At 38.9% G+C, this 19,105-nt stretch overlaps 2 protein-coding genes across 4 annotated transcripts; both read left to right on the forward strand.

Moving 5' to 3' along the window:
* Nucleotides 1-1,764: 1,764 nt before the first annotated feature.
* LOC138410599 (up-regulator of cell proliferation-like) lies at nucleotides 1,765-9,191 on the forward strand. 2 transcript variants are annotated; one of them, XM_069527409.1, is made up of 4 exons: nucleotides 1,765-1,983; nucleotides 2,499-2,563; nucleotides 3,378-3,440; nucleotides 3,810-9,191. In XM_069527409.1, the coding sequence occupies exons 3-4, from the start codon at nucleotides 3,416-3,418 to the stop codon at nucleotides 8,387-8,389; spliced, it is 4,605 nt and encodes a 1,534-aa protein (XP_069383510.1). In that variant the 5' UTR covers nucleotides 1,765-1,983; nucleotides 2,499-2,563; nucleotides 3,378-3,415; the 3' UTR covers nucleotides 8,390-9,191. The 2 variants fall into 2 exon arrangements, with proteins under 2 accessions (XP_069383510.1, XP_069383514.1); XM_069527413.1 differs by lacking the exon at nucleotides 1,765-1,983 and having other exon boundaries at nucleotides 2,428-2,563.
* A 1,617-nt stretch (nucleotides 9,192-10,808) lies between these two features.
* On the forward strand, nucleotides 10,809-18,861 carry LOC109643551 (up-regulator of cell proliferation-like). 2 transcript variants are annotated; one of them, XM_069527449.1, is made up of 4 exons: nucleotides 10,809-10,874; nucleotides 11,010-11,093; nucleotides 11,770-11,844; nucleotides 12,966-18,861. In XM_069527449.1, the coding sequence occupies exons 3-4, from the start codon at nucleotides 11,808-11,810 to the stop codon at nucleotides 17,663-17,665; spliced, it is 4,737 nt and encodes a 1,578-aa protein (XP_069383550.1). In that variant the 5' UTR covers nucleotides 10,809-10,874; nucleotides 11,010-11,093; nucleotides 11,770-11,807; the 3' UTR covers nucleotides 17,666-18,861. The 2 variants fall into 2 exon arrangements, with proteins under 2 accessions (XP_069383550.1, XP_069383555.1); XM_069527454.1 differs by lacking the exon at nucleotides 10,809-10,874 and adding an exon at nucleotides 12,530-12,852 and having other exon boundaries at nucleotides 11,016-11,093.
* Nucleotides 18,862-19,105: the final 244 nt, after the last annotated feature.

Raw genomic sequence — 19,105 nt, forward strand, 5'->3', positions numbered from 1 at the left:
ATAAAACTGCTAATTTAGAGTGTAGCTCCGTGAGCTCATTTCGATTACACACAGCAATTAAATTGGCAAAAGACCATAATTACTAACAGCACTCACAATATGCAGCCGCACATTCTGTCTGCTTTTCCTATTTATCTGTCAGGGCCAGTTTGTGCTGCTTCTCATTTTACTCAGATCTTAGAGATAAAGTCTATTAAAACTCAGATGGCTTCACGTGGGTCTTTATCAGCCTGGGCTCAAATGTTGAAAACCATTACGGCAAAGATAAAATATACAAAAGTACAAATAGTAGGCTCACAGTAAAGCAATAATAGGACATACGAAGCAGAAGCAGAAACATCAGTCTCATCTTACTTAGTGTGGCGTTACTTTAAAACTTTTATTGACATAATTTTTTAGAATAACTGGACATCGATCTGCTCAGCGAAGGTTAAACTGTTTTTAGATGTGGTGAGTTGGTGGTTTCAAACCCTCTTGTGGGGCTGTGAACGTGTCTCCATTGAAAACATATGATCTCTGTGTCTGAGTGTTTGCTGGTGTCACAGTCGTTGATTTATTGAGATCTACTGAAAACACATCAGAGTCCTTTAACTGAAATCACAGGGACAACGTGCTCCAATGACGTTCAAGAAGAAAATAAAGCAACTGATTTCAATTCAACATGAGCCACAAAGATGAACTTTTGATGTAACACAAGGTTAAGTATTGTTCTGTAAATCACAGGAAACAGACACAACTTGTTTGTGTTTGTGATCAGGTGAAGTTTTCCACAACAGTTAACATGAGACGTGAAACTCAAATGTACATTTCTGTTCATGTGCACATATGATCTACACTGTTAGATGATGCCACCTAGTGGCTCCATTCCAAAACAGCATCCATATACATGTAAAAGTTGTTTTTACTTTAATAGCTTTTATGTTAGATTTTTCATCAGCTCGGACAACTGATTTTTGAGTGTCTCCCAAAATCTTTTTTTTTCATTTAGATTTTTTAAAGTTCTTAATTAGCTCACAATAATCTGAAAAGTTTTTTTTTCGGCTTTTCTAATCGTGTTTAATTAATTCACTACATAAAATAATTATAAAATCTGAACATCTCCCTGTAACACAAATAATCTAAAAAGTTATCACAGCCACATAAATTAATGTTTTACCCACAAGTTAAAATGTTCTTTTTCATGAGGTTTTCATCTGATTTTGTGTCTAAAAAGAAAAAAATATTTTTATGGAAATGCTAAAAAAGTTTTGTTCATGGGACAAACTTGGTTGGATTCAGTTTACAGAGCAGAGGCTGTGACTGCTGGTGATTTTTAAGAGGTTTCACCAAACTCTGCTCGAAACAACAGTTTGCGTTTTAATGAAAGTGTTATTGGGACATGATGTCATCACCACAAATTAAATGTTCTCTGCCAGTTCAATTCAGATGTGGACGCTGGAGCAATGGTAGAAATGAAATAATGTTTAAAGCAATGAATAAACTATGATGAAGCACATGACGACGTGGACGCTTTAAATTCTTGTTCTCACAAGATAATTTACTACAAATTAAAAAACATTCCTAAAAACTTCAGATGCTCACAGCCGCCATGACGGAGAGAACACACTGAACAATACAAACTCTCTATATAGTCATTTCTTTTTATTTCGTGTTTATTTGTATCGAAGCAATAAAAACGTGGGAAACAAAGAAAGGTAAAGCTGTGGATGGCAAACTAAAACAACAACAGGTATTTTAATCTGTGTTGTATGAATGAGGAAGTGCAGTCAGACAGGTCCATCAGGCTCAGCGGGGCACACTCAGGGTTTGAAGAAGATTTCAAGTTTACTGAGAGAGTTTCTGACTCTCAAAGTGTGTCTGGAGCTAAACATCTGTTTCAACACTGGATTACACCTGCTGTGCCCCCCCCCCACCGCCCTCCACTGGCTTATGGAGGCTCTGGACCCTTCATGTGGATCCTCTGAGGACAGTCATCAAAATGAGGTTCAGTTCACGAAACGTTTTCTTACTGTTTGTTGTTGGTCGTTAAATGTTTGTTGCCGGAAGCTGAGAGTGAATCAGACCTTTAAGGTTTGATGCACAGGAGTAAAAGGTTCAGCGTCACACACTCATCTTCGTCATGTTTGTCATACACAGCACTGACACTTCTGTTTTATAATCAGACGAAGATTAACTAGCTGACTTTGAAGCTGTTGAATCTATGACCTTATTTCATCATTTCTCTGCCGTAACTACGATATAAGTTTGTGTGAATATGTTGAAATATGTTGATAATTGTTTTGTCTTGTCTCGCTGTTGAGTCTTTGCTGTTTACAAAAAACTCATGAGGAAGTACATGTCTTACTGGCATCCTTGAAAGAATGTCCTTAAAGGGGCGGAAAAAATGGAGCAGGACATGTGAACGTGATTCAATAGGAAGGAATTCATCAGACAACACCTTACGGAGAAACTCTGCCTCACCCTGAACCAGAATTAAATATCTTTACTTTTTCTTTTAGAGGATCTGAGTTTAAACTATTTCACAGTGGAGAGAAGAAACAGCAACAACGGGGGATAAGAACATGTGAGTTACTTTTGATTTTTTAAACAGTTTTGTCATTTCTTGTCTCCTGAAAATCATAATTTCATATTGTTTATGACTGAAATTTTGTATTAAAAACTTTGTTGATGTGTGTTTGAAGAAGTTTAATCAAATTTTCTGATAAAGGTCTGGAGCATTAATACAAAAAACAGGCAAAACCATTTCCCAGGAAAAATGTAGCATAGACATGTAAAGAAACACAATTATAATAATGATAATATAAGAAGAGGAAGACTCATCCAGAGAGGACAGTGGGTTTAAAATAACAAATATATGAGTCTATGCCGAATATTTTAATCAGTGTCAACAATTTTGTCTTTGCAAGATACTTAAATAAATATATTTCCTGATTATATTACCAGATTACAATTATTGCTCTGCAGTTGTATGCCTCTGCCATCCAATGCAGTTTCAGTCTATGTACAATTATTTTTCAGACTCATATAAAGTCACTGTCACCTTTGACCACTGAAATCTAATATGTTCATCTTTGAGTCTGAGTGAATATTTGTACCAAATGTGGAGGGAGTCTCACATGGCGTTCTTGAGCTAACACGTTCACAAGGCAGAAAAGATGTTTCGTGAAGTCACAGCGACCTTTGACTATCAACCACCAAGTTCTAATCACTTCTTCCTTGAGTCCATCTGAACATTTCTACCAAATTTGAAGATATCGACGAACAGAAAACATACCTTAAGTTTCAAATTTCTTTTTTGAATGTATAGTCAATTAGCTAATGTTTAAATATCCCTAGTGCTATTAACCCAAAGAGATTATTTCTGTTCATGCTCTTAGGTGCTGATGAATGAAGTCAAAGTCAGACCACATCTACAATGGACAAAAGACCAGAAGCCACAGGTATACCCTCTGAGATTACTGTATATTTCTCTTCACTCATTATGACATACAAAATACATTTGGTAAACCTTATCAAACATGTCAAGTCTGGGGCAAATCGGACAATATACAATTAAGTTACAACAATTTAGGATTTCCATGGCCAAGCATCAAAGTTCCACCACAGACATGCTGAAAAAGTTGATCCACAGACCCAATCTGAGATTGATCTGATTATTCTCTAAGAGGAATCTGCTCAAGTGCAACGTCAGTAAAAGATACGAAAACTTATTTCATAAAAAATACACACACACACACACACACACACACACACACACACACACACACCATACATTTTGTCCATTTGTAAACATGTTCTTCTGTTTACAGCCCTGTTGGACTTTCTGTCAAAAGTGGGACTGGAGAGATTTTATCCCAACAAGCTCACTCTTCAGTTCCTCTTGGAGATCAACAAAAGCAGCATATATGAAGAACCTGAAGAATCAGCACGGACCCTGCCCTGGTGTTTTCTAAGAAAACTGTTTGAAGTCAATGCAAAATGCAGAAGCTGTCAACATGAATCAAACACTATTGAGGAAAATGACAATGCAAATGAGAATCTGTTTGAACTGGACCTAACCACCTCTGATGACTCTACAGATGATAAAGTTAACCCCCTCGACCTCATAGTCGCTCTGTTCCTTTGCGCTGACAGCTTCTTGCAGCAGGAAATGGCCCTCAAGATGTCAATGTGCCAGTTTTCTCTTCCACTGCTGTTGCCCCGCGGCCATAAGAGTCAGTGTACCCTGATGCTGTGGGCTCTGAGAGATATCGTCAAAGAGTGGTGTCCACATGATATGTCTCAATCAAGAGGGTTTGTTGAAGACAACATTATCCAAGCAAATATACCAATCTACTCCTTTGTGAGGCTGAAGAACAGTAGTTTATCCAAGTCCCAGTTTTTGAATCATGTCCTCAGCAGTGGGCAACAGAACTGCAACATCTTCATACACAGAGATGTGGAAGGGGGGGCAGTCAAAAGAGAAATTGCAAATGGGCTTGTTGAGGTTTGTTGGTACCTTCCCTGCGGTAATGAAAGTTTTGATGTTTTTCCAGGGCCAGTCACCTTCGCAAATTTGCGAGGGGACATTCATGATTCACTCACGCAATTCAACTTTCTCTTTCACGTATCAACAGCTACCTTTGTGTTCCTGGACAGTGTTGAAGAAAATGAGCACAAGATTCTATCGTCTCTTCAAGATGTGAAATCCAAACTCTTCTTAGTTCTCAATCGAAAGGGAGGGAATGCCAGAGAGGAAATGATGTCTGTGAAGAGATTGGTGGATGAATTAGGTTTACCAAAGAACAGAGTGAAGGTGAAAGACCAGAGGCTAAATGTGGCAGAGTTCTCCAGAAATCTTTGTGAGGTCATCAAGACATCCCTGATAGATGTGAAAGACACCATAAGCATTGAAAATATGGTTGGTAAAGCTGTTGAACTTGACCTGTCTGTGGACGAGAGCAAAACTGACGCACAAAGAAAAGCTGCTGAGCATTTTGCAAAAGAAATTGCGGAGCAGTCGATACAAGACTACAAAAAGCAGCAACTGCCATTGCAAGGAGAAAAATGGAAAAGATTGTCACAGTTACAAATGAAAGAATGGAGGTTGAATAAAGATGGGGGCCTGGGAGTGGAAGTGAGCGCATCTCAGCTACAAGAAGAACAACTTAAAATCAGAAGGGAACTGAATGAAAGCAAACAATCCATAGCATTAAAGAGCTTTATTGAACACTTGTCGAAATGGGACCAAGAAAAAAGAGATTTTTTTCTAAAGTGGATGAAATTCAATCTGAATGCTTATTCAAGAACAAAAGTGTTCGAGCTGCGCAACAAATTCAAAGAGCAATGCAGGAAGAAAGACGTCAAACTCATAGCAGAGTTAGACCAAGCTTTGATGGATAGCTCTTTGGGAACAGAGCATTACATGAGAGAGATGGGACTGATCTATGAGTTCTCAACTAACAGCTCAACAACAGCTGATGAAATATCCCACCTCCCAGGTTTGGCAGCTGAAATGCTGTTGGATGGATATCCTTTAGAGCTTTTGGACGGAGATGCTTCCAACGTCCCAGAGAGATGGGTGACAGATGTGCTGATGGAGCTTCACAAGAAGGTTGGGCAGAGGAGCAGACTGTTGGTACTGACTGTGTTGGGTGTTCAGAGCACCGGTAAGTCAACGCTCCTCAACACCATGTTTGGTGTGCAGTTTCCTGTCAGCAGCGGCAGATGCACAAGAGGAGCTTTCATGCTCTTCCTCAAAGTTGGAGAGGATTTGAAAAGTGAGTTAAACTGTGATTTTATTGTCCTCATTGACACAGAGGGTCTTAAGTCTCCTGATCTGGCACAACTGGAGGACAGTTATGAGCATGACAACCAGCTAGCAACTTTTGTCATTGGCTTGAGTGATGCCACCATTATCAACATCGCAATGGAAAACGCAGCAGAAATGAAAGATGTCCTGCAAATTGCTATCTACACGTTATTGAGGATGAAGATGACCAGTAAAAAGCCAGTTTGTCATTTTGTTCACCAGAATGTTTCATCAGTTTCAGCTCAAACAAAGACCATGACAGAAAGAAAACATCTCTTGGATCAACTCAATGAAATGACTCAAATCACAGCTGAAATGGAAAAAAAACCTTCTATCAAGGAATTCACAGACGTGCTGGACTATGACATGGACAAGAACAACTGGAACATCCCAGGACTCTGGCATGGAACACCACCAATGGCACCAGTGAACACAGGTTACAGTGAAGCTGTAGCACATTTCAAGAAGAATCTTTTACAAACAGTGAAGAGGGACCCACTTAAAGAGTTCTCACAGATCCCAGAGTTTCTGGAAATTATGAGAAATCTCTGGAGGGCGGTAAAATGTGAAAACTTCATCTTCAGTTTCAGGAACACTCTTGTGTCTCATGCTTTTAACAACCTGTGCAAAGAGTTCAGTCAGTGGGAATGGGCCTTCAGAAAAAGGATTCTCTCCTGGCAAACACAAGCAGAGTCAGGAATTCTGCATGTGCACAGTCAGTCCGACACAGAAGCTTGGAACACGGAGGTTGCATCAAAAAAAATCGAGGCTTCACAACAAATCGAAACAGAGGAGAGAAAAATGAAGGAAAAACTTATCAACTACTACAGAACAAAAGAAAAACTAGTGCATCTGATCGAGGCCTTTGTTAAAGATGTTTTAGAAAGTATCAGCAATCTTGCAAATGAAATCAAACTTTGTGTGAACAACAAGTTTGATTTTTGGCTTAAGCTTAGACAACAAGCTCAAGAAAATGAGAGTCAAATGCAGGTTAATGTTGAACACTGGGTGACGAGTCTATTAAAAGATCATAAACACTGCACACTGTCTGAAGAGCAACTAACTAAGAGGTTTGATAAGATGTGGACCGGTTCTGTCAAACAGGATGTGCAGGACATTGAAAGCCGACAAAAAATGGTTTCTTTTGAGATAAAAGGTGACCATCAGTTGGACAGCAAAAATGACAAAACCACAGAACTCCAGAACTTAGCAGAAAGTATCATACATTCATGTACACAGTGTGTACTTGATAAAGTAAAGACAAACACAGATGTTGATGATGGAATAACAACTGAACTCCTGGAAAAAGTGGATAACTCCCTTCAAGAAAGCTGTAAGCTTTGGCAAAACAAGTTCGAGTTTGACCTGAAACTTCACATATGTGGCATCGCCTCCAGGGAATGCCTCAAAATGAAGGAAAACATCCAGTTATTTACTGATCCCAAACAACAGCTGGAGAAAAAGAAGACTCGGTATCTGTCAGACTTTCTTGATCTGTACAAACAAAGATATCACAGCCTGCATGAAGCAACTAACTTTGTCCAGTCGTGTATCAAACCTGCTGTGGAACAGTTCATCTGTAGATCTCTGGGAGTTGACATTGTGGATGACATTTTGACGAGTTTCCATTCAACAAAGTATAGTTCTCGCACAATCTTCCAGTACAACATTCAGAAAGAGTTGCTGCTAAATGAAGACTTCAAGAGTTTTGTCAGCTTCATTGATAACTATGAAATATATGTTAAAGATTGGATATTTCAACTCATCCTGCAAAAGATGTCAGCGGACAAGACTTTGTGCAAACTGAAGAACAATAATCTACAAGTCATTGACAAAAAAATATCAGAAGCGATAGACCGGGCAGCAAAAGAAGAAGATGGAGGTCTGCTGCCAGACAACAAGGAAAGCATCACAAAGCTAATCAGCAACATGCACAAATATTTAATCAAAGACATCTTAGTTTCAGTGGAGGCTGAAAAAGCCACCTTGTTTCAAATCCAAAGCTCATGTCATTCATTCATCAGCTGCCTCAAGATCTCAATGAAGGACTTGACGGATCAACTTGAAGAGGAGTTCTCAAACTCTGACGACATCACTGAGACGCTGAACAAGCTTCCTATCAAACCACAGGATGAGCTTTTCAAGCGAGTGTTTGGTTGTGGACAACAGTGTCCATTTTGTTATGCTCCCTGTGAGGCGGGTGGCACAGAACACAAGCAGCATCATGCAGCTATTCATTGGCCACAAGGTCTTGGCAGAGTCAAGTGTGAGTCAAGTAGGAGGCTGGTTAACTCACTGTGTACAACTGACGTACACAGTGATCGTGAATTCAGAAACTCGGACACCAAAGGGGAGTGGCGTCCTTACAAGGACTACACTGACTACTATCCAGACTGGATCATTCCTCCAGACCCCACCATAGAAGCATCTGACTACTGGAAGTATGTCCTGGTACGATACAATGACAGATTTGCTGAAGAATACAAAGTCAAACCAGCTGAAGTTCCAGAGGCCTGGAAGAGACTCACAAAGGAACAAGCTCTGAAGGGTTTGACAGATGCCTTCAACATGAAGAACATGTACGACACAAAACTTTGACAAGTATTTCTAAACAAATAATTTATAGAAGCATGAATGTTTCTTTCAGAAATGTAAACCCTGGAAGAAAACAAAAGAGCAGAGGGATGAATTCAGTTTAAAAAAGACTTTGTACACCAAATCTGGTTTTTAAATCTGTTGCGTTGGTGTTTAAATTACATATGACTTGTTTTCTTGTTTTCAATGTGTGGTCTCAGTGCAGGTGTCCAACGTCCTGAGACAGACTTAAAACCCATCAATAATTTTGCAGCTCCTCGATCAGAAGATGAAATTCACCTTGTTCCTGATGGTTACTCAGGATTGGACGGACCCAATTTCTTCTTTCATTTTTTCAAGAAGTGAGATGACAACAAAGTTGTCCTCACTGCTCAACTCTATTTTTGTTTGACTGTGATTTTTCGGAATTGATAGAATGATGAAACACATCAGACTCAGGGTGCATGGCTTGATTTTTATTTGATGACAGATTTTTTTCTCAAGCACCAAAAAATAGAAACTTGGTGTACAAAGACCTTTACTAAGAAAACTAGAGGTCTTCAGTGTTTTACCTTTAAATGTTAGTTGTTTTAACTGTTGTCTTCTTTAGTCCAGAGATGATGAACACTGGAAATGATTATGTTTGACTTAAAATCTCATTAACATCAGAAAACTTTGTTGTTTTTTTTGCCATGTTTTTCATGTTGTGAAGATTGTGGATGTTCCTTTTATTGCAAGACTTTTACCTTCACAGTGGATTGTGTAATGCTTACTTGTAAAACCAAGTTTTAAACGTTTCAGTGAGTCATATTGTAAATGTATTAAATGTTATAAATATTTACTCTAAATAACTTTTGTTGATGACTTGGTTGTTTCATACACAGATGTGATGAGATGTTTCAAACATGATCAGAGCGATGCACACAAATGATGATCAAGTGCAAAGACTGTTTTTATATTTCACCTTTATTTCCATATTGTACTTTTAAAATATTAACATTTTCAAATTAAAAGTAATGAATAAGTGCTAGAGTAAATGAGACTAAAGAAATCAGAATTACCTGAAAATGTAATATTAATGCAAATTACTTTATGTGTCATACATCTTTTCATATGTTGAGTAATTTGTGACTTTTATGCTTTTACACAGTCAGTGTAGTAAGTAAGTAACATCTAAAAATACTTTTGTTATCCCTGACATATGGTTTATTTTGTGAATACTTCAAGTTCTACAAATATCATTCATTTTGCTCCACAGCTTTGTACTTAAGTACAAAAGATAATGACACTGATGGTTTATAAGATGATGTTGAAGTATTAATATGCGCAAAACACCTTTACTGTGTAATATGTATAAGAAAGGTATATGTACATCAATGTAACAGAAGAGAACACTGTGGCATCTGACTGATTTCAGACAAGATGCAAGGAAGTTGAAAAAATGTACATATGGTCATATTTGTTAACATTTTCTGTGTTTGACTTGTTTGTTTGATAATTGTGGGAAACAAAGTTAATATCATCCTGTGTTGCTGCGTATGTAGGCTTCAGTTATTGTTTTGTAATAACAGGTATGGGGGGGGTTCAAGTATTAATAAAAGCCACAAAATGCACCTTGGACTCATGGATAATGATTTGAAAGCAGCAAGGAGCCTGAGCCTCCATGTTTCATTATTGTATAGTTACTGGTGGTGGTAATGATGATGATATATAAACTCAGGCCATGAAGAAATGTTATTCAGTAAATATATTTTTTTTAAATCATCCTTTTTACAGCATTAAGTGTAATGTAGGAATGTTTCGTATCATTTTAGCAAAGTCAAGTCTACACTGTATCTCACCAACAACAAATGCAAAATTAAGAGGCCATTATCCAAAGAGTCTCTGGACTCTGCACAATCACATAGGTACTGAAAGATCCCTCCCACACACAGACACGACCAATCACAAGTCAGTCTCAGCTGTCAATCATGACACAACTTATCATAGTGTCTTGTAATAAATAAAACTAAGAATCAGACACATTTATAGAGCAGTGCAGATGATGGGTAATTTTATAATCCTGGTACAGTGTTGCTTTATTTTTTAATCAGATTTTTTTAAATCTCATGCTAGATGATACCAGGAGGACGAAGGGGATTCCTCGTCAGAACACTGATGCACTCAATTCACATCTTGTCATGAGTTCACTCTTTTGAAAGGCATGTAACAAAACAGGTTAACCTACAAGACAGCAAACGATTCCTGTAATCTGAAGGAAGTGATGAACAAATATGTCAGTGAGAAAAACAGACCACGAGAAAAGAGGTTGGTGGCAGTGATCCACGACATGACTTTGAAATTTCAACAATGTAAGAAGATAAGGTGTGGCCTTTTTCAGATGGGAAAGAACATGATGATAATATGAACCTGTTGTTCCAGTGCATCAAATGCTTTCGGTTTGGCTTGTCTAGTATAAATATCAGCGCTGACAAGAGCAGCCGCACACTCTCCCCGAACACCGTGTCAGGTAGGTTTTAGTTTACATGCTGGAAACATGTTTTACCCTTGTTCTTAGTTTCAGTGACAGAATATTGATACTTCATTTATTTAATTTATTGATCTGATTTGAATGTCTGATAAATTATGTGTATTTTTCCTCCAGGTTCTGAGGCACAAGGGACTCAAGGAAAGACAAGGAAAAGTCAGACCATGTCCGCAATGAACACAGGAGGAGGAGCTCTTGCAGGTACATTCCTTTGGAATACTTTCATGCATGCAACTATCTATGATTAGAGGACTTTAAAAATGATCTGGGCCTTTAGAATCAAATGGAGCTCAACAAATAATTAAATAAATTCATAAGCAGAGGAAAAGATAAAGACAAAATTCCCTCATTGCTACAGTGATCAGGAATTAAATTACATTGCTCGCTGTGCTTTCCAACAAATGTAAAACAGGAACAGCAACTTATTGTTGGAGAAACTTACAATACTTCAATCGATTACATCCGTACCCAAGATATTTTGGCAGAATTTTGCACAATGGGAGGAAGTGGAGACACGTTGTATGTTTTCATACAGTCTATTATTAGATTAAGAAACAGCAAAAACCCCAATAACAGTATAGTTCAATGAAAATATCTTTTTAGTTTTGTGAACTTAATTTGGTGGTTGAGACAAGCAACAGGTTCAAATGAAGACAATCTGGGTTAGTGCTGCAAGTCAGACAATTAAGCTTTTGAATTGAACAAAGTGATTTATGATTTCACAGTTAACCAAAATCAATTCAATTCTAAAACATCTTGGCCACAAGCTTATCCAAAGATATACTGTGTTTGAGTCTGTGAAATTAACTATATTTGGCTTTGTGGAAATAACAATTATTCTGTCAAACTTGCGAGTTAATAGATATTTTTACTCCAGATTTTGATGCACAGAAGAATTAAGGGAAGAGTTCAACCATGTCTACAAGAAACACAGAAAGTGAAGAGCTTTCAGGTAACTCATTCAACTTTTATTTGTGAATGGACACAGAGAGCTTGCAAAGCAATATGTTGAGAGCTGTGTGCTTGTTGCGTGAATGTGCACAAAGTAGTATCTAACAAATCTATACTGAATTCTGCCCTCCTGTCAAGGATGTTAAAAACTTGGGTTAATTCTATCAAGTAAATGATGTGCAGGGTGTTGGACCAGAGTATCAGGTCTGGTCTAAAGGTGGTAGGGACAATATATGATGGGACTGATGAGAAAGTCTCTGGCTTGCTTCATCTGACCTCTCCTGGTCAGTGGAGGAGAATGTCTATGTCCCTGTTATCCCTCACAGACAAAAATTGTCCTTGGAACCAGCTGGAGTTGAGCATAGTGGGCAGGATGGATCTTCAGCCACTGCTGGAGGTTTTGGGTGAGGGAAGGACGTTATAGGTTGCTTCCTTTCCCCAGAGATCCTTCCAGCTGATCTGTCTTTTCTCTGTGTTCTCCCATTTCATCCACTGCCCCTGTCTTGCCTGAGTGGCAGCCTTCGCATTTTCAATTTTATTTGTATAGCGCCAAATCATAATGTACATTATCTCAAGGCACTTTACATAGAAGGTCAAGACATGGACATCTTGCTGCCTTTTCCTGACACCAGATTTCCAGGACTACCAATGTTCCCTACTCTAAAGGAGTTGCCTTTGTTCCACAGGGGTCTACTCTGAACTCGGCCTGAGCCTCCTCTCACCTGTTGAACGTGGCCCACACTGTCAGCATACTAGAGTACTGCTTTGACTGTTGAGTTGCTTCTTTTGATGACCATTTCCATCCTGTTGTCAGTGATGGTCCAACAGCCTGTATAGATTTGTCTCTGGACTCTGAGAGGGTCATCTCCAGCCTTGGTGCAATTAAACTACATTACAAGGTCTGAGATAGGCAGCTCGAGGATGACCTCCTAAATGTAACAATGAATAGTTTATGTTTCCTGTCAATAAAGTCTTTACTCCCTGATGTTATTCACAAGAAAGATTTACAGTATGTAAAATTGCAAAATCACACATACCCAAACAATCAAACTTACATATACAACCCAATAGGTGGTGCCAGTTGTTAATATATAAAATTGATGTTCTCTTTCTCTTTTACAGCCCTGTTAAACTTTCTCATCAAACTTGGACTGAAGGAATTTTATCCCAACAAGCTCAATCTACGGTCTCTCTTTGAGGTCAACAAAAACAGCATTGATGAAAAAGCAGTTTTATCAGTGGAGGAAATACCATGGTGTTTTCTCAGGAAACTTTTCAAAATAAATGCTCAATGCAGGAGCTCTGTCCAATCATCAATCAGGCCAGAGGAAAACATTGAGGAAATTGATGATCTCTTTGATGAAGACCTTTACACGGCTGATGACTCTACAGATGATAAAGTTAACCCCCTCGACCTCATAGTCGCTCTGTTCCTTTGCGCTGACAGCTTCTTGCAGCAGGAAATGGCCCTCAAGATGTCAATGTGCCAGTTTTCTCTTCCACTGCTGTTGCCCCGCGGCCATAAGAGTCAGTGTACCCTGATGCTGTGGGCTCTGAGAGATATCGTCAAAGAGTGGTGTCCACATGATATGTCTCAATCAAGAGGGTTTGTTGAAGACAACATTATCCAAGCAAATATACCATTCTACTCCTTTGTGAGGCTGAAGAACAGTAGTTTATCCAAGTCCCAGTTTTTGAATCATGTCCTCAGCAGTGGGCAACAGAACTGCAACATCTTCATACACAGAGATGTGGAAGGGGGGGCAGTCAAAAGAGAAATTGCAAATGGGCTTGTTGAGGTTTGTTGGTACCTTCCCTCTGGTGGAGAAAATCTTGACATTTTTCCTGAGCCTATTGCCTTTGCAAATTTGCGAGGGGACATTCATGATTCACTCACACAATTCAACTTTCTCTTTCAAGTATCAACAGCTACCTTTGTGTTCCTGGACAGTGTTGAAGAAAATGAGCACAAGATTCTATCGTCTCTTCAAGATGTGAAATCCAAACTCTTCTTAGTTGTCAATCGAAAGGGAGGGAATGCCAGAGAGGAAATGATGTCTGTGAAGAGATTGGTGGATGAATTAGGTTTACCAAAGAACAGAGTGAAGGTGAAAGACCAGAGGCTAAATGTGGCAGAGTTCTCCAGAAATCTTTGTGAGGTCATCAAGACATCCCTGATAGATGTGAAAGACACCATAAGCATTGTAAATATGGTTGGTAAAGCTCTTGATCTTGGCCTGTCTGTGGACGAAAGCAAAACTGACGCACAAAGAAAAGCTGCTGAGGAGATCATGGACGGCATTGGAGTGCGAAGTATTCCACACTATAAAAAACAACATCTTATTTTGCAAGGAGCAAACTGGAAAAGGTTGTCAAAGTTAGAAAAGGAAGAATGTAGACTGAAGAAATCTGGTGATTCTGGCCTTGAAGACTATAAATGTGAACTACAGGAAGAAAAACTACAAATCAGAAGGGAGCAACAAAACTACAATGCGTCCAAAGGAATGAAGAGTTTTATCAAGTGCTTATCTACAAGTGACAAAGAAAAAAGAGATGTTTTCCTTAAATGGATGAAACTGAAGTTTAATACACATTCACGAGGCAAACTCTCTGTTTTACGCAACAAATTCAAAGAGCAATGCAGGAAGAAAGACGTCAAACTCATAGCAGAGTTAGACCAAGCTTTGGTGGATAGCTCTTTGGGAACAGAGCATTACATGAGAGAGATGGGACTGATCTATGAGTTCTCAACTAACAGCTCAACAACAGCTGATGAAATATCCCACCTCCCAGGTTTGGCAGCTGAAATGCTGTTGGATGGATATCCTTTAGAGCTTTTGGACGGAGATGCTTCCAACGTCCCAGAGAGATGGGTGACAGATGTGCTGATGGAGCTTCACAAGAAGGTTGGGCAGAGGAGCAGACTGTTGGTACTGACTGTGTTGGGTGTTCAGAGCACCGGTAAGTCAACGCTCCTCAACACCATGTTTGGTGTGCAGTTTCCTGTCAGCAGCGGCAGATGCACAAGAGGAGCTTTCATTCTCTTCCTCAAAGTTGGAGAGGATTTGAAAAGTGAGTTAAACTGTGATTTTATTGTCCTCATTGACACAGAGGGTCTTAAGTCTCCTGATCTGGCACAACTGGAGGACAGTTATGAGCATGACAACCAGCTAGCAACCTTTGTCATTGGCTTGAGTGATGCCACCATTATCAACATCGCAATGGAAAACGCAGCAGAAATGAAAGATGTCCTGCAAATTGCAGTGCATGCATTCTTGAGAATGAAAGAAATTGGAAAAAAGCCAGTTTGTCATTTTGTTCACCAGAATGTTTCATCAGTTTCAGCTCATGCCAAGACCATGACAGAAAGAAAACATCTCTTGGACCAACTCAATGAAATGACTCAAATCGCAGCTGAAATGGAAAAAAAACCTTCTATCAAGGAATTCACAGACGTGCTGGACTATGACATGGACAAGAACAACTGGAACATCCCAGGACTCTGGCATGGAACACCACCAATGGCACCAGTGAACACAGGTTACAGTGAAGCTGTAGCACATTTCAAGAAAAATCTTTTGCAAACAGTGAAGAGGGACCCATGCAATGAAGTGTCACAGATCCCAGAGTTTCTGGAATGGATGAGAAATCTCTGGAAGGCGGTGAAATATGAGAACTTCATCTTTAGTTTCAGAAACACTCTTGTGGCTCATGCCTATGACAACCTGTGCAAAGAGTTCAACCAATGGGAATGGGAGTTCAGAAGAGAGATTCTGACCTGGCAAACACAAGCAGAGGTAGAAATCTTGAATGCTGACAATGAATCTGAGGGAGAAACTTGGAACAGATTAGTTGGAAGAAAGAAATCTGAGGTGTCACAGAAAATAAAAGACCAAGAGACAATAATGAGGGAAAAACTTTACGACTACTACAAAATGACAGGCAAACGAGTTAATCTGATAGAGAAATACAAAGTGGACTTTTTGAACAGTGTCAAAGCCCTTGCAGATGAAATCAAACATTCTGTGTGGGCAAAACTGGACTGTGTCCTTGAACGAAAAATAAGTTCAAAAAAGGCTCAGGACATTCAGAGAGAATACAGAGGTGTGATTGAACAGAAGGTCATGAAGCTTCTGGGTGACTGCAAAGAGTCAACTCCACTGACTGAGGAAGAACTGACACAAGAGTTTGAAAAGATGTGGGCTGAAGCCACTGTAAACGTGTCCGGCCCGAAAGAGCAAGATATTGCAGCATGCGTCCTGAAGCAGTTGAGAAAAAACCTCTTTAATCGAAATGTCAATGAGGAGTTGCAGAACATAAGAGACCTAAAGGAAATTGGGACAGGTCCATTTAAAACTAAGCATGAGCATGTAGACTCTGTGGTGCAGAAGCTCTACCATCTGTGTGGAGGACCTTTGCAGAGCTTTGCGGACAGTATCATTGAATCTTGTACAAGGTTTGTACTTGATAAAGTAAAGACAAATGCAGATTACGAGGACTCTTTCACAAAAGATCTTCTAGAAAAAATTGATAAATCCCTTAAACAAGGTTTCATCCATCACAAAACAAACATACATTTTGAGATTGACTTGAAACTTCACATTTGTGGCATTGCTTCAAGGGAATTTGTCAAAATGCACAGAAGATTCTTGTCGGATAATAATCCTCACACTCAGCTGGAAAAGTACAAGACTCAGTACCTGTCAGATTTTCTCGATTTATACAAAAACCAAGATCACTGCCAACGCAAAGCAAATCATTTTGTCCAGTCGTGTATCAAACCTGCTGTGGAACAGTTCATCTGTAGATCTCTGGGAGTTGACATTGTGGATGACATTTTGACGAGTTCCCATTCAGCAGAGTATAGTTCTCGCACAATCTTCCAGTACAACATTCAGAAAGAGTTGCTGCTAAATGAAGACTTCAAGAGTTTTGTCAGCTACACTGCTAACTATGAAATATATGTTAAAGATTGGATATTTCAACACATCCTGCAAAAGATGTCAGCGGACAAGACTTTGTGCAAACTGAAGAACAATAATCTACAAGTCATTGACAAAAAAATATCAGAAGCGATAGACCGGGCAGCAAAAGAAGAAGATGGAGGTCTGCTGCCAGACAACAAGGAAAGCATCACGAAGCTAATCAGCAACATGCGCAAATATTTGATCAAAGACATCTTAGTTTCAGTGGAGGCTGAAAAAGCCGCCTTGTTTCAAATCCAAAGCTCATGTCATTCATTCATCAGCTGCCTCAAGATCTCAATGAAGGACTTGAAGGATCAACTTGAAGAGGAGTTCTCAAACTCTGACGACATCACTGAGACGCTGAACAAGCTTCCTATCAAACCACAGGATGAGCTTTTCAAGCGAGTGTTTGGTTGTGGACAACAGTGTCCATTTTGTTATGCTCCCTGTGAGGCGGGTGGCACAGAACACAAGCAGCATCATGCAGCTATTCATCGGCCACAAGGTCTTGGCAGAGTCAAGTGTTTGTCAAGTAGGAGGCTGGTTAACTCACTGTGTACAACTGACGTACACAGTGATCGTGAATTCAGAAACTCGGACACCAAAGGGGAGTGGCATCCTTACAAGGACTACACTGACTACTATCCAGACTGGATCATTCCTCCAGACCCCACCATAGAAGCATCTGACTACTGGAAGTATGTCCTGGTACAATACAATGACAGATTTGCTGAAGAATACAAAGTCAAACCGGCTGAAGTTCCAGAGGCCTGGAAGAGACTCACAAAGGAACAAGCTCTGAAGGGTTTGACAGATGCCTTCAACATGAAGAACATGTACGACACAAAACTTTGACAAGTATTTCTAAACAAATAATTTATAGAAGCATGAATGTTTCTTTCAGAAATGTAAACCCTGGAAGAAAACAAAAGAGCAGAGGGATGAATTCCGTTTAAAAAAGACTTTGTACACCAAATCTGGTTTTTAAATTTGTTGCGTTGGTGTTTAAATTACATATGACTTGTTTTCTTCTTTTCAATGTGTGGTCTCAGTGCAGGTGTCCAACGTCCTGAGACAGACTTAAAAACCATCAATAATTTTGCAGCTCCTTAATCAGAAGATGAAATTCACCTTGTTCCTGATGGTTACTCAGGATTGGACGGACCCAATTTCTTCTTTCATTTTTTCAAGAAGTGAGATGACAACAAAGTTGTCCTCACTGCTCAACTCTATTTTTGTTTGACTGTGATTTTTCAGAATTAATAGAATGATGAAACACATCAGACTCAGGGTGCATGGCTTGATTTTTATTTGATGACAGATTTTTTTCTCAAGCACCAAAAAATAGAAACTTGGTGTACAAAGACCTTTACTAAGAAAACTAGAGGTCTTCAGTGTTTTACCTTTAAATGTTAGTTGTTTTAACTGTTGTCTTCTTTAGTCCAGAGATGATGAACACTGGAAATGATTATGTTCGACTTAAAATCACATTAACATCAGAAAACGTTGTTGTTTTTTTTGCCATGTTTTTCATGTTGTGAAGATTGTGGATGTTCCTTTTATTGCAAGACTTTTACCTTCACAGTGGATTGTGTAATGCTTACTTGTAAAACCAAGTTTTAAACGTTTCAGTGAGTCATATTGTAAATGTATTAAATGTTATAAATATTTACTCTAAATAACTTTTGTTGATGACTTGGTTGTTTCATACACAGATGTGATGAGATGTTTCAAACATGATCAGAGCGATGCACACAAATGAGGATCAAGTGCAAAGACTGTTTTTATATTTCACCCGTATTTCCACATTGTACTTTTAAAATATGAACATTTTGAAATTAAAAGTAATGAATAAGTGCTAGAGTAAATGAGACTAAAGAAATCAGAATTACCTGAAAATGTATGTTAATGCAATTACTTTATGTGTCATACATCCTTTCATATGTTGAGTAATTTGTGACTTTTATGCTTTTACACAGTAAGTGTAGTAAGTAAGTAACATCTAGAAATACTAGGGGGTGGTCAAGTATTAATAAAAGCCACAAAATGCACCTTGGACTCATGGATAATGATTTGAAAGCAGCAAGGAGCCTGGGCCTCCATGTTTCATTATTGTATAGTTACTGGTGGTGGCAATGATGATGATATATAAACTCAGGCCATGAAGAAATGTTATTCAGTAAATATATTTAAAAAAATCATCCTTAAAGTGACTATTGTCAATGTTTTTACAGGCATGTACCAAAACAGGCTAACCTACAAGACAGCAAACGATCCCTGTGAGCTTGAGGAAGT

The sequence above is a fragment of the Paralichthys olivaceus genome, chromosome 1 (assembly GCF_024713975.1).
Source record: "Paralichthys olivaceus isolate ysfri-2021 chromosome 1, ASM2471397v2, whole genome shotgun sequence".
Lineage (NCBI taxonomy): Eukaryota > Metazoa > Chordata > Actinopteri > Pleuronectiformes > Paralichthyidae > Paralichthys > Paralichthys olivaceus.

Bases quoted from the DNA above. Each gene is read 5' to 3' on its own strand.
- LOC109643551 (XM_069527449.1), top strand. From the start codon at position 11,808: ATGTCTACAAGAAACACAGAAAGTGAAGAGCTTTCAG. The intron at 11,845-12,965 runs GTAACTCATTCA...TCTCTTTTACAG, and splicing joins AGAAAGTGAAGAGCTTTCAG to CCCTGTTAAACTTTCTCATC.
- LOC138410599 (XM_069527409.1), top strand. From the start codon at position 3,416: ATGGACAAAAGACCAGAAGCCACAG. The intron at 3,441-3,809 runs GTATACCCTCTG...TTCTGTTTACAG, and splicing joins CAAAAGACCAGAAGCCACAG to CCCTGTTGGACTTTCTGTCA.